The sequence below is a fragment of the Pipra filicauda genome, unplaced genomic scaffold (genome assembly GCF_003945595.2).
Source record: "Pipra filicauda isolate LSUMZ 115617 unplaced genomic scaffold, ASM394559v2 scaffold196_size3971931_pilon, whole genome shotgun sequence".
Classification (NCBI taxonomy): Eukaryota; Metazoa; Chordata; class Aves; order Passeriformes; family Pipridae; genus Pipra; species Pipra filicauda.
Window position 1 is genome coordinate 2,916,451 of NW_024104305.1, and position 22,938 is coordinate 2,939,388.

A 22,938-nucleotide genomic window follows, 5' to 3' on the forward strand; every position below is an offset into this window, starting at 1 on the left:
TTGTTTTTTCTGTTAATAACCATAAATTGGAGATCATTTTTTTTCTTGTCCTCTCACCGTTGCTGCCTCTCTACCGAGTTGGATAAATGATTTAGGGATTTTTCATATTTCTTTGTCTGCAATGGCCCCAGTGCTGGAGACAGGACAATGATGTTGGACAACATCAGCTTAAAGCCCTGCTCAACTCCTGTGGGTTGTGCCAGAATCTGAGTTTGAGCCAGCAGGAACCTGAGGGGCATTTTATTTCCCACATGAGGAAGTGGGGCACTGCACATCTTAAATAAACAGGTCCTGCAGAATACTTTGGACCAGGGATGAAAATACTCCTCTGTTGATGGCTGATTTGGGCTGAATTCAGGAAGCATTTTAATTGCTGGTGCAATTTTTGCATGTTCCTAAATATTTGAGCTCCCAGCAGGTTCCTCACACCCTCCCTCACCTGGGGGCTCATGGCCTGGAAATGACCAGGAGAGGGGCAGGTTGGGTGTCAGGGACAATTCCTTCATGGAATTGGGGTGGAGTCCCCGTGCCTGGAGGGATTTCCAAGCCCTGTGGATGTGGCCCTTGGGACAGGGGTCAGTGGTGGCCTGGGCAGTGCTGGGGGATGGTGGGACTTTGTGATCTTGGAGGGCTTTTCCAACTGAACCATTCCATGATCCTATGGAGACCAGGCTGGGGTTCCCAGCAAGGCTGTTGCTTTAAATGGAACTAACTGGGAGATAAAAGGAAAATCTTCCCTTTTCTATTAGTGCAGCAAATAAATTCCTACTTCCAAGAGCTGCACTTGTATAATTTCCTGATATTTTGCATATATCTCATTTTTTTTCCTCCAGTTTTTCAATTTTACTGCAAAATACACTTCAAACACCCTGGATCCCTGCAGCAGCCCAGCTCTGTCCCCTCAGCAGCCCTGTCCCTCTGCCTGGGAAGGAAATTAAGCCCATTTGACCTGATTTGCTCTGACAAATCCATTTTGGCCCTTGCTTCAACCCTGCTCTCTTCTGGCTGATGAAAATTGTTTTCTTGCTTTGTGCAGTGGTTTTTTTTGGGATGTGGAGTGAACCTGATGGGGTGTAATGACCTGTCCCCTTCCTCTTCCTCCTCACTGGAGCATGTCTGGATCCAGGAGCTGCTCCATGTGATGGGAGTGTCGGTGTTGTCCCTTTCTGAGGCAGCAGGGGAGTGATGGGGGGGGAAATCAGCAAATATTTTTAACATCAAGGGTCAAAAATTGATGTTGGAAATACTGGTAATTCCTGGGAAGGGGTTGCAGCTGCTGAGCAGCTCAGTGAAGCCCTTCTGGCTTGACTTCAGTTTGTAAATCAGGATTAATTCATATTGCATTGATGAAAACAAGGGGTTAGAGCAGTTTGTACTTTGTTCCTTTCTTCCACATGATCAGAAATGTTCATTGTCTTCAAAATTAAAAAATTCCTTCTACCTTTTCATTACTTGGAAATTCTGGGCAGTCACTGCTGAGCATCAGCCTCCTTCAGTCTTCAGGTGGTTTTCTTGCTCTTCAATCTCATCTGTCACAAACCCAAAGGTTTTTACTCTTTTGCCTGAGAATTTGGCTGGGAAGACACCAAATGCTCATCCTGAGCTGGAGCATAAAGCATTCCAGGAGAAATGTCCCTGCTCAGAGCAGGGGGTTGGAAAAAGATGAGCTTTAAGGACCCTTCCAACCCAAACCACTCCAGAATTTTATGATATTTTGTGGATGCATCTCAATTGCTGCTTTAGGTACAGAGAAACAGGTTGTTTGGTGGGAAAATGGGTGGCCAGTAGCTGGAAATTGTTTAATTCTGGGGGGAAAAAAATGGAAATAAGTAGCTGCACTTCACCCTTTGGAAATTCAGACTAAATCCTCCCCGTGTGGGTCTGTAAATGAAACATAAAAAAGGGAATGTGGCCTTTCTGGTGGGAAGGGTGGAGGGAAGAGTCCTCTGAGATGAGGGAGGAGGGGATGGAGGGCAGCAGGAACAATGCTGAACCAGGGGAGAAGGCAGGAACAATGGAATTACAGCCATTAAGCTCTGGGAAGATGAGGAATGACCTGCTGACTCTGTCTCTTGGAGGGCTGGGGTTTATTAATCATGGGCTTGTCTCCACTGGGGATCTCCAGCCTGGCCCAGCCCTTGGCTTGTGCTGGGGGGGAGAGTGTTGGGGGGTTGGAGCTGATCTCTGAGGTCCCTTCCAACCCAAACCAGCCTGTTTTGTTTATTGTATTGAAGCCTGAGCCATTATTTTTATGTAGCAGCCTATTTCCACTCCTTATTTAACACCCTGCATCACCTGGAAATCCAGCCTTTCCCTGGCCACTTCCCCTCCATGAATTATTGCTGGTGCTGTCGATTCTGTCAGCAGCCAACTGATGGCTCTGAAGTGTTATTTATCTTTTGTTTAAATACTCTTCAGCAGGGTACCTGCCTCTGGCAGATGTGCTGGCTGTTAAAACCTGCCAGAAAATGCCCAGCTGTCTTTTCCATGGATACCTGGCCCTTGTCCTGGATACCTTTGTGCTCCCTGTTCTTTATTTACAGCACTGTAACACGGGGGGGTTGTTGAAGGTTTTGGTACCAACTGGGGGCTCAGGGTTTTTATGGGTGACATAAAATAGTGGTGGTTTCTGTTCAGAGCCTTGTTGTGTGTCTGCTGCTCTTTCTTTGGGGTTTTTTTTTTGAGGTGAAGTTGAAGCTGAAGCAAAGGGCTGCTTTAGCTCTTTGTGTGTTACACAATCAAACCTCCACTTAGTGCTCCTTCCAACCAAGTAAATGACGATAAAATCCTTTGGCAGGAGAAGGGGAAGAAGTCGTGGGTAAAACGCTGTGATGTTTCAGGGGAGCCATCCAAAATGTCATCAGGAGTTCAGGATTTTAGGGAGGAGAAACTGTGCTGGGGCTGGGAACAGCCTGGAGGCTCCTGCAGTGCAGGAGGCTGTGACACCCTCCCTGGGGGGGCTCGTCCTCCCACCTCCCTTCCCTGGCTGGGTTGGTTTCGTGGGATCTGGGGGGAGCAGGTGGAGCAGGAAGGGGTGAGGAGGACGGGCTGTGTGCCCCAGGGTGGGGCTGAGCCCTGTGGGCACGATGCTCCTGGGGCTGGGGGCTGCAGCCCCTGCCCGGTCCCGGCTCCTGCCTGCACTCAGGACTCATCCCACTGGACAAGGTCCAAGTTATTTAGGACTGATCTGCTATTGGAGGCATCCAGTTCAGATCATCATCTTGGCTCGTTGCACTGAGTTAATCTTGAAGTCAAAAATAAGCTCATTAGTGACCGTGAAGGGGTTCAAAGGGTTTTTATCTGTGTGTGTCATCAGCACTGGGAGAGGGTGCTGGGGATGCTGGAGCAGCTCTTCCTCCTCCAATTGCAGGATTTATCAGAGGCTCATTGTCTTTTTTTCTCGTCCTTACTGACTCTCTGCAGCCCTTGAACATATTGTGCAGCACGTTAACAAATCCCAAACCTCACTGCAGAGAAACTCAGCCCTCCTGGTTCGAGTGGTGGGGTCTGAACCTCTATGATTTCAGACCAGATCCTGGGGAGTTGATGGGAGGGGGGTAGGATGTGATTGCCAAGAGCAGGGCACTGGATCAGAGTGTGCAGGTGCCTCTGGACTCAGTGTGACCAGCAGGGCAGGGGGGATTCTGCCCCTCTGCCCCCTCAGGTGAGACCCCCCTGCAGAGCTGCTCCAGCCCTGGGAACAGCAGCACAGGGACGTGGAGCTGCTGGAGAGAGTCCAGAGGAGGCCACGGAGATGCTCCAGGGCTGGAGCCCCTCTGCTCTGGAGCCAGGCTGGGAGAGCTGGGGGGGTTCCCCTGGAGAAGAGAAGGCTCCAGGGAGAGCTGAGAGCCCCTTGCAGGGCCTAAAGGGCTCCAGGAGAGCTGGAGAGGGACTGGGGACAAGGCATGGAGGGACAGGACACAGGGAATGGCTTCCCACTGCCAGAGGGCAGGGAGAGATGGGATAGTGGGAAGGAATTCCTGGCTGGGAGAGTGGGGAGGCCCTGGCCCAGGTTGGGCAGAGAAGCTGTGGCTGCCCCTGGATCCCTGGAAGTGTCCAAGGCCAGGTTGGACGGGGCTTGGAGCAACCTGGGCTGGTGGAAGGTGTCCCTGCCCATGGCAGGGGGTGGCTGGATGGGCTTTGAGGTCCCTTCCAACCCAGCCCCTGCTGTGATTCCATGATTCCCTGGGTTTTACCCTGTTCAGTGCCCTGTGCAGTTCAGGATTAGGGCTGGCTCTGTTATTCCTGTTGGGAGGTTCTCACTCCCAGCTGTTCCCGCTGACAGGGTCAGTTCTGCACTTCAGCTCTAATTCTCCCCTTCCAGTTATTTATAACTTTCCAGTCAATTAACTCCTAAGACTGCAATTTTTCATGCTTGGTCTTTGCTTGGAGGAAAATATATTTTGGCAAGTTGGTAGACAAAAAAAAAACCTCCCTTTGCTTTTTGTGGCTGCTGCTTTCCCGGTCCCCAGCTGTGCATTCCCAGCGCTCCTGGGAGGTGGGGAGAGAAATCCAAGCAAAAGAGGGGGAATTAACATTGCAAAAAGAACGTTTTTTTCTTAGTCCTACCAGATTTCCATCTCCTCTCAGGTATGACTTGCTGAAGTGTCTCTTAATGGGCTGAGGATCCCGAAATACTGAGAAGCATTTAGCACAATTTCTGTGTATTTCCATGGAAGGATGTTGAGGAGCTCATGGAATTCGCCTCAGAAGTCCCAGAAAGTTTGATTTTTAAAAAAAAAAATAATTGTCTGGGATCTAACAGTGAATTTCTTAGTGAAAGTTAGGAGGAGCTGTGCTTGTTCAGCATCCAGTGGCCACGGTGTGGAAGGGTTTTGATAGGAGTTGTTATTTTGGATTCCTTATGGAAAGAAACTCCAACGTGGCACCTTTGCATCCCCTGCCCAGGCTGCTTCAGCCCATCCTGCCAACACCTTCCACTAGTCCAAGTTGCTCCAAGCCCTGTCCAACCTGGCCTTGGGCACCTCCAGGGTGGGCACTCCAAACCTCCCTGGGCAGCCCCTGCCAAGGCCTCACCACCCTTTCCATGAGAAATTCCTCCTGATGTCCAACCTGAGCCTCCCCTGGCACAGCCTGAGGCCGTTCCCTCTCCTCCTGTCCCTTGTTCCCTGGGAGCAGAGCCTGAACCCCCCTCCTGCCAGGGAGTTTTAGGATCACCCCCTGAGTGGGCACAGGGACCTGAGGTGCTGCTGCAGGGGCAGCGCTGGCCTGTGGATCTGCATCCCTTGGGATGTTCCCTGTGCTCACACTGGGCTGCAGAACCTTAGCACACACATCACCCCCCTGATTAATTTGATTAATTCCCTGTCAGCAGCACGTGCCTCCCTGGAATTGGCACTGATATTTAATGCATATCTTGGGCAGTTTTCTTTTTTTTTTTAATTCATATCATGGTCCGTTTAAATGTTTTTTTTTTACTGCATATCGTGTTCTCTTCTATTTTTTTATCCTACCTATGCCAAGGAGTTGACTTCCTGCCAATACACAAATTTTCCAAGCACATTAGAACTGGCAGGACAAAAAAAACCCAACAAAGAACCAGCCAATTCTGCCCCCAGACAGTAAAATGGTGCATGAAGTGGATTTGTGCAGAGTTATTGGCTGTGGGGTGGGAGCTGGCTCAGCCCTTGTCTGGCTGAGGCTGTGGCAGGGCTGGGAATCACCCCCTGGGTTTGCTCCGTGCCCCTGCCCTGCCTGTTGGGTTCAGACCCTTCCTGCTGTTGGAGATTTATTCCATTTATTTCCTGGGAGGATTCTTCCTGCTCAGGTTTGGTCAGAAATTATGAGGATCCAGGGAGAGTGACAAGGACAAGGGGAACAGCTTCAAACTGCAGGAGGGTTGATTTACAGTGGAGATTATGGAGAAATCCTTCCCTGGGAGGGTGGGGAGGCCCTGGCACAGGTTGCCCAGAGAAGCTGTGGCTGCCCCTGGATTCCTGGAGGTGTCCAAGGCCAGGCTGGAGCAACCTGGGCTGGTGGGAGGTGTCCCTGCCCATGGCAGGGGGTGGCACTGGATGGTCCTTAATTTCCCTTCCAGCCCAAACCATGCTGAGATTCTGTGGGGGTGATGACTTTGGGGTGCTGTGAGGTCCCACAGCTGCTGCAGTGTCAGTCAGGGACCCCAATCCCATCAGGAATCACCTCCTGTTTCCTTTGGACAGATCTCAGGAGGGAGAGCAGGGAAATGCAGAGATGGATGGGGCCAAAATGAGGTGGCCTCTTGGAGCAGTGATTTTTCTAATGAGATTTCCTGGGCTCCTCGTTAAGGTATCGACCTGTGTGTGCAGCAGGATCAGTCAGCACAAAGCAGAGGCTCCCAGCTCCTGCAGGAATAACCCAGGACACGGCAGGACTAATTGCTGGGGATTAAGGACACGTGTCAGGCCAGGGCTGGGCTGGGGGGGTCTCTCTGTCTCCCTCCTGTCCATGCCTTTGGCTGGGTCAGGGCCTTGCACTGGGTTTCTCCAGGGAACCCACGGTGCTTTAACGGGGGCTGGATGTGGGGATTGGGCTGATTTTGGCTTCTGGAGTGTTTTTGGGGTTGGAGTAACCAAGAACTGGAACAACTTGGCAGTTAAAATTGTGTCCTTGGAGTGCAAAGATGATAAAGATCATGGAATCACAGCACAGTTTGGGTGGGAAGGGAATTTAAAGCCCATCCAGTGCCACCCCCTGCCATGGGCAGGGACACCTTCCACCAGCCCAGGTTGCTCCAAGCCCCGTCCAACCTGGCCTTGGACACTCCCAGGGATCCAGGGGCAGCCACAGCTTCTGTCATAAATGGATTGAGCAAGTTGTGCCCAAGGAAGGCCTGGCCATGGCTCTCAGTGCTCTGGGCTGGGTGACTAGGTGGGGATGGGTCACAGGTTGGACTCGATGGTCTGGGGGGGCTTTTCCAACCTAAATGACCCTGGGATTCCAGGATCAAGTTCCTGACTAGTGTGTTTGGTTCCAGCTGCTCCATCAGGTACCAGATAGAGCTCTCCAAATGTACCAAACTGCCAAACTTCCCTTCAGAGCCCTGTTCATGATTCTTTTTTTTTTGCCCTTTGATTTTATACCGTGACACTTCCCATATTTTCCCTGCAGTCATCCAACAGGACACAGACCTGAGCACATTCCCAGCATTCCAGCTCCTTCCCTCCTCCTCATTATGCTGCAGATGCTTTAAATTCCCCCAGTAATGGGGAGGAAATTTCCCACAGTGGAACATTGCTGACTTAATGCTGCTGACTTAATGTTCAGTGCTTAATGTGATGAAGTAGCACAGATTTATATTTAATATTTCCTTTCAAGCCCTGCAAGATTTCCCTGCTCGTGGCTGTTTTGTGCAGTTTTGCTCAGCAGCCAGACCTGGGCAGGTCTTTAAAGCTCTGAAAAATTCATATAGTGCTTTGTACCGAGCACCTCATACATAACAAAAGTGGATTTTTCATTTATTTTTCACCTGGAAGAGCTTAAGACTTTAAAACCTTCCCCAAAAAAAACACACCTGGGGATGTTGTTTGATCCGTGATGCCAGTGAAACCATCCCATATTTCCACTCCAGACTGGATATCAGGGGACATTTGTGGCTTGAGATGGTGAGGCCCTGGCACAGGTTGGGCAGAGAAGCTGTGGCTGCCCCTGGATCCCTGGAAGTGTCCAAGGCCAGGTTGGAGCAACCTGGGCTGGTGGAAGGTGTCCCTGCCCATGGCAAGGGGTGGGATGGGATGGACTTTGAGGTCCCTTCCCACCCAGACCATGGAATTCCATGTTTGGATGTATATATCCCCCCAGGAATGCGTCTCCAGGAGTAAGATGAAGGTAAATACTGTTCCCTGCGAGCTGTGGCTCAGGGGACCTGGCTCTGAGGGGAGGAATTAATTAATCAGCAAAACTGCCTGGGCTCGGGGCTCTGCTCCCACAGGGGCTTTTAATTGGAGTTAATGGCTCGTTAGTGTTGGGCACATCCCCCTGAGAGCAGCACCCACACAGACACGGTCAGGAAGGACCTACAGGCAGTGGGGTCTCCCATTCCACAGTGGGATTCCTGTTCCACAGTGGGATCTCTGTTCAGGGTCTGTGCTGGTTCCTCGTGAGCTCAGAGGTGGGTCTGGGCTGGGACAGAGGGACTGGGGGGCTCTGGCTGTGCTGCTGCCCCTGGGGCTCTGGGAGGGCTCAGGGGATGGGATGGGAGGAGATGGGATGGGGTGGTTGTGGCCTCCTGCTTTGGTACCTCCTTCCTCTCCGATCCAAAGCAGGTCCATGGGGTTAAGGTGGATTTGGGGTAAAAACATGAAATGAGCAGCAGTGGCTGCTACCCAGAAAGATGTAAAAATATAAATATTAGGATCACAGAATCCTGGAATGGTTTGGGTGGAAAGGGATCTTAAAGCCCATCCAGTGCCACCCCCTGCCATGGGCAGGGACACCTTCCACCAGCCCAGGTTGCTCCAAGCCCCGTCCAACCCGGCCTTGGACACTTCCAGGGATCCAGGGGCAGCCACAGCTTCTCTGCCCAACCTGGGCCAGGGCCTCCCCACCCTCCCAGCCAGCAATTCCTTCCCAATATCCCACCTAACCCTGCCCTCTGGCAGTGGGAAGCCATTCCCTGTGTCCTGTCCCTCCATCCTTTATCCCAAGTCCCTTTCCAGCTCTCCTGGAGCCCCTTTAGGCCCTGGAAGGGGCTCTCAGGGACCCTGTGTGAGACAGGGACTGTGTATGTGGATAATTTGCTGAAGAAAATGCAGGGAAGGGGAGGGGACTGTGGAGAATGGACACGTCCTGGTTTAGGGCAGGGGCTGCACCAGAAAAGCAGCAGCAGCCCCAGAGCTGCCAATCCCGTCTCTCCCTTTGGTTTCCCAATGTTTCATCTTCCAGGAAGAGGAGGACAATAGCTTGGAAATGCCCAAAATGGCTTTTCACACCTCTACACAGAGAAGTGAGTAAAAGGGGAATAAAGTGACTGTTCCTAAAGTGTCTGTACCTGAGTTCTGTACCCTTTTAATACAGGGAGAAATGACAGGGAGGAAGAGGAAGGGGGGAAAAATGGGAATGGGATGTGCAAACACCATTTACTTTGTTATTTGTCAGGTTAGTGGTGATTCAGTAAAATGTGTATTTTCTGTTAGACCTGGAAAACAGTGTTTTCTTTAGAATAAAGGAGCTGCAAATTGGACTTTATAAACACATGAGTTGCTCCACCTGATATCATTCCACCTGTGTGGGGATGGATGTTTGTCCTTGGAGGGATGAGGGGGGGAAAACTCTGCCAAGGGCAAAATTATTCAGTGTTTATTTACAGGGTCGGGTGTTCTCCACTTCAGCCTCCGGGGGCTGAGCATAAACTTTCCAAATCCAGGTAAATACTTTGGCTTTAGCTTTGCCTGGGGTAAAATATCGATTATTCCAAGCGTGGTGCCGGGTGGGAGCAGTTGGCCTTGGGGATGTGTGTTCATCCTGCTCCTTCCCTCCTCCCAGCACCTTTTGAACCACAGAGACCTCTGGAGAAATGCTCTTACTCTAACTCAGGCTGGGAGTATAAAATCAGCTTTTTAGGCTGAGCCTCGTGCTGTGTTTTCTGGCTGTTGGATCAAAACAGGGGCAATTACAGTTTGATCCATGAAGATCCCAGGCTGACAACCAGCAGTGTTTGTCTGGGCTCACTTGGCTTTAAATCACTCTGAAAAAGGGTGTATTTGTTGCATGGGCTTTTTTCTTGCATTTGTTTGGTTTTTCCCGTTTAACCTAAAACTGAACAAGTGGTGGGAAGTGGTGAATTGTTGGGTTTGAACCTGGGGTTTGTGGGGGTTTTCACCTAAAGAGCTCAAAACACCACATCTTACTGATTCCTCTGGTCCCAGCCTGTGGGAGGGTTTAGTTGACAAGGTCCAAAGTTGGACTTGATGGTCTTGGAGGGCTTTTCCAACCTGAATGGTCCCGTGGTTCTGCGAGTCCCTGAGGGTGGGGAGGCACCTCTGCAGCCCAACAGGTCTTTTCCCTGGAAGCAAAGCAGTGCCCTGACATTTAGGATTGGAGTGAAATTCAGAATGTCAAAAATACTGACTTGCTCTTCAAATCCTCAGACAGAAAAGTCACAGTTTTCCCTAAAATGGCAAAGATGCTCCAGACTCCGAGGATTTTCAGCCTGGTGAGAGCTCAGATCAGCGTGGTTGCAACGTAAGGAGAGAGGGGGGTTGTATATAAAATTAGAAACCCCTCATAGGCATATGGCTGTTTGTGCAGCTCAGCACTGAGCTGTGGCTTATTTATCCTCCTGGGGTGCACATGGAAATAATGAATGTGCTGTGTGACATCACACTGCCAGAGACATTGTCACTAATTAACCTTCCTGGCTGCTGGAACGGCCTCCCCCCTGCACGCGCCGCAGGAAATCATTTGCCTCTGTATTATCTCCTGGATGCTTTGGGGCTGAACCAGAACGGGGCCAGAGGAGGAGAGCAGCAGCCAGGAACTCTGAGCTCTGTCTGCCTCTCCTGCCTTTGCACCAGGGAACGTTGGGTGGGTTGTATTTTGGGATTTTTAGTTTCCTCTGGTGCTGCAAAGGAAGGAGCAGCTCTGAGCTGGGCACCCGGTGACAGGGTTCCACCTGGGTCACCTGGAGAGATCAGGAGATGTGTTACCAGGGGGAAAAACACAACAGGGAACTGCTGAAGGGGTGAAGATGCTGGTTTAGAAGTTTTTCCAGGGAGAGCCCGAGCTGAGCAGAGGCAGAGCTCTGAAGGCTGGGGAGGTACCACAGAGATGCTTCACTCACTGCATGGCAGGGGGGAGACCTGCACTGCCCCATCTCTGGAAGTGTCCAAGGCCAGGTTGGACAGGGCTTGGAGCAACCTGGGCTAGTGGAAGGTGTCCCTGCCCATGGCAGTGGGTGGGAAAAAATGATCCTTAATTTCCCTTCCCACCCAAACCACTGTGGGATTCTATAATTGGGTGATACTGGTATCTATATGTATATTTATACATAAGGTGTGTCTGGTTTGCTGAAGAGCCTTTCAGAGCCCCAAATCCAGGCTGACAGTTGTCCCCCCCAGCACTGACAGCACTGATGCCTCTCTTCCCTGGAAGTTCTGTGCTCCTGACGTGTTTGCAGGGAATGTTTGTCAGCTGAAGCCGGTGCCTGAGCAGCAAACGCTATGTTTAGTTCAGGGATCTGCTGTTAAGCTGTGCATTAATTTTAAATACATGACAGGAGCTGTTCCAGGCTGGGAGATGCTGGGGATGGAGCTGGGAACTGTGATGTTCCAAGGGGAAGGCAGCACTCCAGGAGGGATGCAGGTGAAGGGCTGTTAAAGCTGGTTTAAACGCAGTGTCAGCAGCTGACAGGGACAGAACAGCCCCTCAAAACAGGAGGTTTGGGGTTGTTGGGGCTGCCAGGGGTGGGCAGGCACATTCCTTGGGTGTTGGGTTCCTGTGGGCAGCTCCTGTCCCAAAGCAGGAGGTTCTTTGGTGCCCATCTCCCCTCTATTTGGGGGTCACCTCCTGGTTCCCAGCAGCTGAGTCCCTCTGTCAGCCCTGGATCCAGCCCTGAGATCCCCCTGGGAACACGTGAGGGGAGTCAGTGACCTCCATGGATTTTAAATATTATACCCCAGGAGAGGATGGTGAATGAGAGTTTCATAGAATCACAGAATATGTTGGGCTGGAAGGGACCCACAAGGATCATCCATCCAACCCCTGGCTCTGCACAGACACCTCAGCAATCCCACCCTGTCCCTCAGAGCACTGTCCAAACCCTCCTGGAGCTCTGGCAGCCTTGGGGCTGTGCCCACTGCCCTGGGGAGCCTGGGCAGTGCCAACCACCCTCTGGGGGAAGAACCTTTTGCTGAGATCCAACCTGAGCCTGCCCTGGCACAGCTCCAGGCTGTTTTCCCTCTCTCATGGTTGGGATGGGGGTGTCTCACCTTGAATTTTCTGTCTGGAGTGGCCACGGGCCACCCGGGGCTGCAGGGCAGGAGCAGGAGGGACAGGGCAGGTTTGTTGGGAGCAGGTTTGTTGGGAGCAGCTCTGGGATGAATTGATGGCCTCCAAATGGTTGGTGTTGCCAAGATATTCAACAATTAATACATATGTTGAACCAAACACTACATAAGGAGAGTTTATATCCAAACACAGCTCTGGGCTGTATTTCACAGAATCTTGGAATCACAGGAGGGAATTCTGTGATCTCTGAGGGACCATAAAGCTCATCTCATCCCACCCCCTGTCCCATGGGCAGGGACACCTTCCACTGGACCAGGTTGCTCCAATCCCTGGCCTTGAACACTTCCAGGGATGGGGAATCCATCCACAGCTTCCCTGGGCAGTCAGAGATGTTTCATCCTTCTCTGTCTCATCCTGCTGTTGACACAGTTCATATCAAATAGCACATTATTGCAGCTCAGAAAGTGCTGCTGAGTTTATGTGATATTTAAATCAGTCTCCCAGCCATCCTGAGAGCCCTTTTCCATAGGGTGGATGCAGGCAGGGATGCAGGGATGGAGCAGGTCTCCCTCTGATGGTGCTGTGCTCCTTCCACTCTCTGCAGGCAGCATTTGGAGCATCCATGAATCCTGGAGCCCCCAAAACACCCTGGCTGTGTGACTGTGTTGTACAGCCCTGCAAACTGTTCCTCCCAGTATGCAGAGAACTGGTTTTTCCATCCCAGGAAGGCAGTGTGAATTCCATGGGGTGTTTTTAGGGCTGCCAAAGCCCTGCAGATGAAAGCTCTATTTTGGTGCTCAGGGCATATGGCCGGGTGGGTGTTTGGAGCTGCTGGGGAATCGTGTGTTCAGAGGGAAGGGCTGGGCTCTGGGTTGGTGTTTCTTGCCTCATGATTAAAATGTTCTCGTTCAAAGAGCATAAATTATTTTAAATGTCTTTTTTTTCCCCCTTCTCTGACTGGTTTGCAGACTTTGCTCGGGTTTTGCTCTGTCTGTGTGTTCCTGAGGCCCCCTCTGACCTCAGTGTTCTCTGGTTTAACAGAATATTCCTTTCTCCCCTTGTCTCTTCCCCACCATCCCCAATGGACATCGTGCTGCAGATAAACCCCCTGATTTCGGGCTGCACTTCAGAGCCCAAACTCCATGAAAAGCAGAACCAACTTTATTTCTTCCTTTTTAGGTTGGAAAGCCCATTTAAGAGCATTGACTCCAACTGTTCCCCCAGTGCTGCCCAGGCCACCCCTGCCCCATGTCCCCAAGTGCCACATCCACAGGGATTGAAATCCCTCCAGGAATGGGGACTCCCCCCTGCCCTGGGCAGCTGTGCCAGGGCTGGACAACCCTTTCCAGGAAGGAATTTTTCCTGATATCCAACCTGAACCTACCCTGGAGAGACTCCATGCAGAGTGTGTTGCCCGGGCAGGGGGGAGGATCTGGACAAGGACATCCAACATTCCCTGGCTCCTCGGGGTGGGAGGGCTCTGGTGCCCTTTGCTGCCCGTGGAAAACCTTCAGTATCTGCTGCAGGGTTTTAAACCATTATCAGCTGTTAGGAAGGAATTCCTGGCTGGGAGGGTGGGCAGGCCCTGGCACAGGTTGCCCAGAGAAGCTGTGGCTGCCCTTGGATCCCTGGGAGTGTCCAAGGCCAGGTTGGACGGGGCTTGGAGCAACCTGGGAATATAGAAGGTGTCCCTGCCCATGGCAGGGGGTGGCACTGGATGGGCTTTAAGGTCCCTTCCCACTCAAACCAGTCTGGATTCTAGGATTCTATAATTAGCATGAGGAAGCTTTTCAAAGGACTATGCTATCAGTAAAAATCTGGGGATACTTGAGGCTGGAAGGGAGCCCTGGGGAGCAGAGCTGTGCTGTGTCAGGGCATGGATGGGCAGCTCCTGTTCGTGGCAGAAAACCACTTTATCCATATCCCCAGGCTCACCCTGTAAACATCCCCATCCATGGGGAGGGAAAGCATTGCCTCTCCCTGCTCCCATCCTTTCCTCCCTCCAGCCCTTCCCCCCTTTCCCTTCCCAGTGCCAGCATTGCCTCCTGGCAGAGAGCTGCGTGGAGCAGGGAATGAAATCCTTCCCGTTTGGTGCTGCTGATTCAATAACATCCCGGGAGGAGGGAAGTGATGCAAAACTGGGAATGTGGCAGATGGCTCGGGGAAAAAAAACCTGCTCCAAGGAGGGAGCTGGAGGGGCTGGATGAGCCCGGACACACTCGGCACAGAGGGAAAAGGGACGGAGCAGAACTGGGATGGTGTGAGGGTTTGGGGTAAAAAACAGAGAGAGAACAAAAATCCCAGGCCACATTCTCAGTATAAAATTCTATCACTGCATTAAATGTGTGTTTGATGGTTTGGTTGAGATAACTGTGCTCCTGGCTCTGTTTTTCCCAAAGAATGGAAAACCCTGTTGCAGCCATGGCAGGGCAGCACTGAAGGCTGCCAGGCTTTAAGTGATTCCCCCCTTTTTTTGGTGGCCAATCCAGAAGGGGGGAGGTTGGCTCACCCATTGCATCCCTGTGCATGGGGCAGGGTTGGGATGTGCTTTCCACGCTGCTTCCATGGCATTTTTGAAAGCTGCCAGAGTTTGGGATCAGGAGGGGAGCTGTGTTCCTGTGTTCCTGGCAAACAGCAGGATGAGCTGCCTGCAAGGTGCCAGGGAATTGTGCATGTCTAAGGGATTGGAAATGGCCCTGGGAAGAGGGATGGCTGATAAGGAAATACCTTTGGTGTCACTGCTGTTTTTAAAGTGTCACGAGAGCTCCTGGGAGAAGAGTGGGAATAAACCAGGAGTGTTTGTAGAGCTGAGCCCAAACAATGGGGGAGAGTTCAGAGCAGAGCAGGAGCCTGGCTTTATACTCAGGGGGGAGCAGAAATTTAAGTGTTTAGCATAAGGCTGTTGTCTGACTGACATGAGTGTGTGCCTGGCATTCCTGGAGCCACAGGATCACGGGATAGTGGAATGGTTTGGGTTGGAAGGGACCTTAATGATCATCTCATCCCTTGGGTCCCTCCTGCACACGTGATGAATTTGTTAAATCTCTGACCTCGGGGTGTTGGGGCAACTTCTGGGTCTCAGGAAAAAGTGGGGATTAAAATGACAGGTGGCCCAGAGAAGCTGTGGCTGCCCCTGGATCCCTGGAAGTGTCCAAGGCCAGGTTGGACGGGGCTTGGAGCAGCCTGGGCTGGTGGAAGGTGTCCCTGCCCAAGGGAGGCACTGGATGGGCTTTAAGGTCCCTTCCAACCCCAAACCAACCTGAGATTCCGTGATATTGTCATGATTCATGGAGCACCTTTTTATGGTTGGTACCTCGAAGGCTCTTTTTGTCTCTTGTATTTCAGGAAATGCCTTTTTTTTTTTCTCTTTAATCAAAATGGGTTTTTATGGAAAAATTACTTTAATCAAAGGGAATAAATGTACAGATGGCAAGGTGGCTGCCCCATCTCCCTTCTGATGGTTGGACTTGGTGATCTCAGGGGATTTTTTCCAACTTAAACATTCAGTCATGGAATCCCAGAATCCCAGACTGGTTTGGGGTGGAAGGGACCTTAAAGCTCATCCTATCCCACCCCCTGCCATGGGCAGGGACACCTTCCACCAGCCCAGGTTACTCCAAGCCCCGTCCAGCCTGGCCTTGGACACTTCCAGGGATCCAGGGGCAGCCACAGCTTCTCTGCCCAACCTGGGCCAGGGCCTCCCACCCTCCCAGCCAGGAATTCCTTCCCACTATCCCATCTCTCCCTGCCCTCTGGCAGTGGGAAGCCATTCCCTGTGTCCTGTCCCTCCATGCCTTGTCCCCAGTCCCTCTCCAGCTCTCCTGGAGCCCCTTTAGGCCCTGGAAGGAGCTCCAAGGTTTCCCTGGAGCCTTCCCTTCCCAGCTCTCTGACCACAGATTGCCAGAAGGTTATGGTGCCCTTCAAACCGTCATCACTTTGATAAACAGCCCTTGACACTGTGATGGGGAAATGTTAATGCTAAAAATAGCTGTTCTTTCCAAATAGTTTGGGGGGGTGGAGTTCAGACACCACACGGTGTCTGGGAGGAGCCCTCCCTGTGCCTTTCCCAGCCTGGCATCTGAACTTCCCTGGAAAAATTAATGTGGCATTGAAGGTGGAGAGGAAGAGCCTGAGAACTTCCTTTCCTCCCAGTTTGGGTGCTGACTTCCCATTTCTGTCCCCATGTTCTGGCTTATCCAAAAACTCAGGCGTAGTTCCCGTTCCAGGCACAGGGTGGCCATCAGAATATCCCATTCCTTGGCTAAATGGGATAAAACCAGCTGCTTTCCCTGTGTTTGGAGAGAAGCTGGGGCTGCCCCTGGATCCCTGGAAGTGTCCCAGGCCAGGTTGGATGGGGCTTGGAGCAACCTGGGCTGGTGGAAGGTGTCCCTGCCCATGGCAGGGGATGGAATGAGATGATCCTTATTTTCCCTTCCAACCCAAACCATTCCAGGGCTCTGTGGTTTCCTCTGGAGGTGGAGAGATTGCCATGGAAATCCTGCAGCTCCTTTTCCCTGCAGCAGTAAATCCTGCCTTAGTCCCACCAGGGCAGGGGATGAGTGTGGGGTGTTTTTATATCAAGTCTCACATCCAGCTTTACTCTTCCCTTCCTGGGCCTGAAATTGCAGTTGTAAATTAGCTTAATTGGTAGCACTTTGTTAAGCATTGCTGTCTGATTGACTTTTAACAAGGGGATTTAGAGTTAAACTGCAGGTTTAAGGGAGGTCAACCCCCCAAAATCACCAGGAGCAGCCCCTTGGACCCAGCTCAGCTCCAGGGGTTTCACCTGCAGCTCTTCAAAGGGAAAAAGGAGAAAGTCTGACAAAACATAATCCTCTCTGTGCATTTTGGCCAGGAATGCTGGAGAGATTCCTCTTCCTTCCAAGATGCCCTTTCTGGGGCCATTGGGACCATGTGCTGTTGGATCATGGTGAAGCCAAATTAATTATCTCTTTCCCCACTGATTAACTCTTCCATGTTCAGAGGACACCTGGTGTCCCTGTGTCCAGCCCTTGGCCAGCAAACTGCATTCCAGGCACCCAGGAAGATTTAAGGGGAAGTTTCTGGCATTACTTTGGAGAGGGAAAGGAGCCACAGAACCTTTGTGTGCCAAAATTGGTTCTGGAGACTCACAAGATGGGGGGGGGGGCTGTTAAAAGCTTATTAGTGATCTGTGATTTCCCAACCATCAGCCAACTTCTGGAATAAAATGGAATAAATAACAGCAGGGCTGGGATTTTTTTTTTTCAAGGCAATTTATTACGAGCTCTAGAAATTGCCTGAAAAGAGCCAGTTCCATCTGGGTACTTGGAAATTTGGGAATAATTGGAGGGTTATTATAGGGTAGAATTAGTCAAAGCATTTATTTACAGATTTCTTTGGCCTCCATCTGCCCCTTATTAATCCGGGGAGGCAGCTCTGAGCTGGGCTGACAGCGAGTTGTAAAATCATGGAATGCTTTGGATTGGAAGGGAAGTTAAGGATCGTCCCATTCCACCCCCTGCCATGGGCAGGGACACCTTCCACCAGCCCAGGTTGCTCCAAGCCCCGTCCAACCTGGCCTTGGACACTTCCAGGGATCCAGGGGCAGCCACAGCTTCTCTGGATGCCCCTGGTACAAAACCAGCATTCCCTGGTTTTGACATAACGAAGATGTTTTGGGGTTTTTTTTGGAATACAGGCCTTCTCGTGCCTCTCTCAGGTGATTTGTGTGCAGGCAGAGCTTTGCTGGTGTTGGGAACAGCTCTGGGATGGGGGAGTTCATTGGGAGTGAATGAGGGACAAAATGCACCAAACCCTTTTCCTTTGACAAACCCATGGCTGGTTAATGCCATAATAAATAATTCCTCTGCTTGCAGCCTGTTTGCTTTCAAACCAGAGCTGAACATTTATACTGCAAATGAATATTAATAATCCAGAGGACTTGGTGAGATGGGAACAGGCCCATGAACGTGATGGAGGCAGCGCAGGGTGTGAGGGTGTGGGTGCTGCTGGGGGAGAACTGAGGGGAAAAGGGCACAAAAATACCAGGAAAGCCTCTCACAGCAACAGCAGGAAAGGAAAACTGGCAGCCAGGAGGTCCAGGGCCTAAAGGGTCCCCAAGAGAGCTGGAGAGGGACTTGGGACAAGGGATGGAGGGACAGGACACAGGGAATGGCTTCCCACTGCCAGAGGGCAGGGACAGATGGGATATTGGGAAGGAATTCCTGGCTGGGAGGGTGGTGAAGCCCTGGCCCAGGTTGGGCAGAGAAGCTGTGGCTGCCCCTGGATCCCTGGAAGTGTCCAAGGCCAGGTTGGACGGGGCTTGGAGCAACCTGGGCTGGTGGAAGGTGTCCCTGCCCGTGGCAGGGCTGGAATGGGACAATCATTAATGTCCCTTCCACCCCAAACTATTCTGGGATTCTGTTATTGCTGGAATGCTCCCCAGGGGATGGTTCCAGGCAGTTGGAGCTGCTGTTCCAAGCATGGAATAGCAATGGAATAGCAGAACAGCACTGTGAGCTCCGAGCTGGGCACTGAGGCTTTGCTGAGGGAATGGGATGTGAAGGAAAAGCTGAAAAACGCAGCAGAGCTGGAAGAAAACCCAGGATTTGATTTCTTGTCCAGGGGCTGATCATGTCAGCACCTCTCAGCACCAGCTGTTCCCTGACAGGTATTCCCAAGAACCCTGGGAATACGAGTGGCTGCTGTTCATGCAGAGGCTCTGAAATCATCTGTGCCCTTGGGTTTGTTAGGGAATGAGATACACGGATTGGAAGCACAAATGCTATTCCTGCAATATTTATCCCTCCAGTGAGCTTCCAAAGGAGTGGAACAGAGTATGAGGCTGCTTTTCCTGACATTCAGCTGATACGTTTTTCGTTGGTAATAGAGGGTATAAAATTCCTCCCCTGGAATCCTGCTGGGAGGGGGCAGGATGGGGGAGGGGGAGCTGGGAATAGCCCTGGGGAACAGCAGCTGGTGGGGAGGGGAGAGACCTTCCCTTGGCCATGGGATTGCCTGGGATGGGGATGGAGATGGGGATGTGGATATGGGAATGCAGATATGGATGTGGATGGGGATGCAGGTGCTGACAGGGGTGTGGATGCAGATGGGGATGGGGATATGGATATAGATGTGGATGGGACTGGAATGTGGATGAGAATGGGCGTGTGGACATGGATGAGGATGCGGATACAGAAGGGTGTGGGGATGGGGATGCCATGAGGATGGAAATACAGATTCAGATGTGGATGGGGATGCAGCTGTGGCTACAGATGCAGCTGTGGCTATGGATGCAGATGCCAGCCTGTCCTGTTCCCAGTTCCCCTTCCCAGCCCTCACCCACACGTCCCCCCACGCCCCCATTACACCCCCGAAGGCACTTTGCTGACACACCTTCCCCACTAAACCCCAGCTCTTTATTTGATGTTCCCCACACACCCAAAGAGCCGTGGGGGGATCCCCACCCGACCCTGGGCTCTGCAGGACAGTGGGGTGCAGTGGGAAGGGCTCCAGTGCCTTCCCCCTCAGCAGAACCAGCCAGGGTGACAAATAATTGTCCTTTGCAGACAGAGTGGTTTGCATTTGAAGCAGTTTGTTACCCGGAGCAGGGGTGAGCAGAGTTGCCCAGCCGAGTGCTCCACAGGCAGCACACAGCCCCTTCCCAAGGCTGATCCCCCATTGGACACATCCAGTCCCCAAAGAGGTTCCTGTGCGGGGTCAGGGCTGAGGCAGCACAGGGGACACGTCTGGCTTTGCTGGGGAAGCTGCTGCTGAGCAGCTGTGGAGGGAAGGGCACAGCTGGGGCAAGAACTCGCTCAAATTACCTTTTTTCTCCGAATTGCAGGTTTTTCCCTAAATCCATTAGGTATGGGATTGCTTCTGCTTCACTGAGGGAGCAGGAGCACGTGGTGACTGGGTGGAAACACACTGGGAAGTATAAATAGTGTCCTGGATGAGGCTGGGGGATGTCTGGGACTCTGGGCACGATCCTGCACGTCTGTGGCCTCCCCGGTGCTGGGGCAGCATCCAGTGGTAAAGAAACTGGATTCCTGTTTTTCTCCAAAGAGATAAAGTGGAAAACTGAGCATTTTGCCTTGTGATCTGTTCTGATGGATCAGCAGCAGAAATCACGATGCAGAACTAACCCTGTGATTCCATTAACAGGCAGATAAAGTGTAACAAACTGCAATTTTCCTGGCTGTGTGTCACCAACCCCATCCCATCCCATCCCCTCTCCCCCTCACTGCAGCCCCACTGCTGTTTTTCTCATGTTTTCCAAAATTTCCTTTCCTTTCCCCCTGGATGCTTGCAGGCATCCTTGTGAGCAAGGCAGAGGATGTGTTTGCAGAGGTGGATTTAGCTTCCTGAAACCCAAATGTCACATTTCCACTTGGCTGTATAAAATGGCAGCGTAATTCTATTTACAGATTACTACAGGAAAAAAAAATAATGGTCAAAAAAAGAAGCAGCAGGATTTCTTCTAGAAGCCTCCAGCAAGCCATGATCATCTCCCCCTGGTTTCCAAGGTTGGATGGGTGGGGTGGCCAAGTCTGGGTATTCTAAAAGACTTTTCTCCACAGTGGGAGGTGGAGGAGGAAGAGGAAGGGCAGTGTCGTGCTCCTAGTCATATTTTTTTTCCCCCTGCTAATTTTTTGGAGCCTGGATCTCATCCTGGCGGTGGTGGATCTGTGAGCAGGGTGCTGGTGAAGCCTTTAAAGAGGAATAAATGTATATTGAAGGACTTATTGCTCGCTGATGGGTTGGAACGTGCTGACACAACGTGCTTGGCTTGTGCATGTGGGGTCTGGCTTTGTGTGTATTCATTGATATGATGAAAATATGCAATAACTTAGTAAGACTTTAAGATCTGCCATGTCCAATTGTCCATTGCCATTAGCAGCTCTTGCTGGTTTAATTACCAGGGTTATCAGGTAGCCCTGTCCCTTTGCTCCAGCACCTTCAGGAGTCAAAAGTGTCTGGAATAGTAGATGGGAATTATTCAGTTCCACTCCTTGCTGTTGCTCACTCCTTTTCACTTTGAGGATGACAATTTAATAGCTACTGTCTGATAGGATCATGGAATTGTTAAGGTTGGAAAAGGCCTTTGAGATCATCAAGTCCAACTGTCAACCCGGCACCACCACCATGGTCACCACTGCCCCATGTCCCCAGGTGCCACATCCACACAGCTTTTAAATCCCTCCAGAAACGAGGACTCCACCGCTGCCTTGGGCTGGACAGCCACTTCCATGAAGGAATTTTCCCTTAAGTCCAACCTAAACCTCCCCTGGCACAACTTGGGGCTGTTTAACTCCATTAAATGATAAGCCAGGCCCATGCCTTTTCTGCATTTAAAACCATAAACCCCGTTCCACTGGCCTGTTAAAAACCCCGGTACCTCTGTGCATCCCCAGTTATCCGTGACTGGTGCCAGTGTTTGTCCCTTGCTCCTTGCAGGGATGACGTGCCAGGCCAGGACGTCCTACACGGAGGACGAGGTGCTGTGGGGCCATCGCTTCTTCCCCGTGATCTCCCTGGAGGAGGGCTTCTTCAAGGTGGATTACTCGCAGTTCCACGCCACCTTCGAGGTGCCCACCCCGCCCTACAGCGTGAAGGAGCAGGAGGAGATGCTGCTCATGTCCTCGCCCCTCATCGCGCCCGCCGTCGGCAACAGCAAGGAGAGGAACAGCTCGGTGGAGTGCCTGGACGGGCTGGACGAGGTGGGCACCAAGCTGCCCTCCAAACTGCAGAAAATCACCGGCAGGGAGGACTTCCCCAAAAAACTCCTCAGGATGAGCTCCACCACGTCGGAGAAGGCCTACAGCATGGGGGACCTGCCCATGAAACTGCAGCGCATCAGCTCGGTGCCCGGCAACTCCGAGGAGAAACTGGGCTCTAAGACCACCAAGATGATGTCGGATCCCATGAGCCAGTCGGTGGCCGAGCTCCCGCCCAAGCTGCAGAAGCTCTCGGGGGGCGGGAGGATGGAGGGGAACCTGCCCCCCAAACTGCGCAAAATGAACTCCGACCGCTTCACATAACCCAGGGGGCCGGGGGCGACCGCGGGGAGCTGCGACTGCTCCGGGAAGGGAGCGGGGCCGGGAGGGGCCCCGGCACCGGGGGGTGCTGAACTCTGAGCTCTGGAGGCAGGAGATGCCCCGGGGGCGGCGCCGGGAGGCCGGCGGGCCGGGGCCGTTGGCATGTACCATCACACCACGCATGCAGTACCAGTGTGCAACCCCTGCATATAGTCCTGTGGCATGACTCCCACTGTAGTGACACTGTACAGCCCCAAAAACGGGGGGGGGCCGCCCTTCCCCCCGTACCCCTGAAGGAGTAGGGCCAACACACGAGCGGGGAGCTTTCAGGGTAAGTTATAACTCCATTTGGGTCTTTTCTCTCCTGGTGTGGGTCGTGATGATTTGTTCAACCGAGTAGTTCTGGTGCATGTCTTTTTTTTTTTTTTTCTTCTTCGAGGGAGGTGCATTAGTGAATTCCTGACACCGACTCTGCTGGCCTTAAATTAACTGCTGGTTTCTAGTTTGCTTTAAGGTTTTCTCGGGGGGTTTGTTTCCTGTGTCGAGGCTACTGGGAAAAAAATCTGTATTTCATAAGGCTTTGTTTAGAGAAGAAACTTGTATTTATAAGTCTAGGCAAGACAATAAATAAATGAATAAAATTCACACTTTAGATACGATCAGTAGAAACTTTTTAAACCTCTGTGATTTATAATCTGTGTGCAAGAAAACTGTTTTAAATAAGCAGGATGTGCTTGCTTTCTCATGTTGATAAAATAGCTGGACGTGAAACAAGCTGAATGTCTCCACGAAGCCAAGCAGGCTCTTCTGCTGGATGAACTGCACCCCAAAGGCAGAGCCACCATTCCCTCTGTCCCACCGGGCCCGGATTTCCCTCCTCTGGCTGTGGTGGCCAGCAGCCTGCAGGCCACGGTGGTCCTGAGCCCGGGGAGGCTCCTTGCTGCTTTTGCTAAGGTGAAAATGATGTTTA

General features: G+C 51.8%; 1 protein-coding gene across 2 annotated transcripts in view; it reads left to right on the forward strand.

The window, feature by feature from the left end:
• Positions 1-22,627, forward strand: part of KCNJ3 (potassium inwardly rectifying channel subfamily J member 3) — a 37,397-nt gene extending 14,770 nt beyond the window's left edge. Inside the window, exon 3 of one of the 2 annotated variants that reach the window (XM_027713522.2) lies at positions 21,388-22,627. In XM_027713522.2, the coding sequence (XP_027569323.1) occupies positions 21,388-21,971 (584 nt within the window). In that variant the 3' untranslated portion in view covers positions 21,972-22,627. Of the gene's footprint in view, positions 1-10,088; positions 10,826-21,387 lie in introns of those variants that run through there. The other variant, XM_039380491.1, reaches the window with a different exon arrangement.
• Positions 22,628-22,938: the final 311 nt, after the last annotated feature.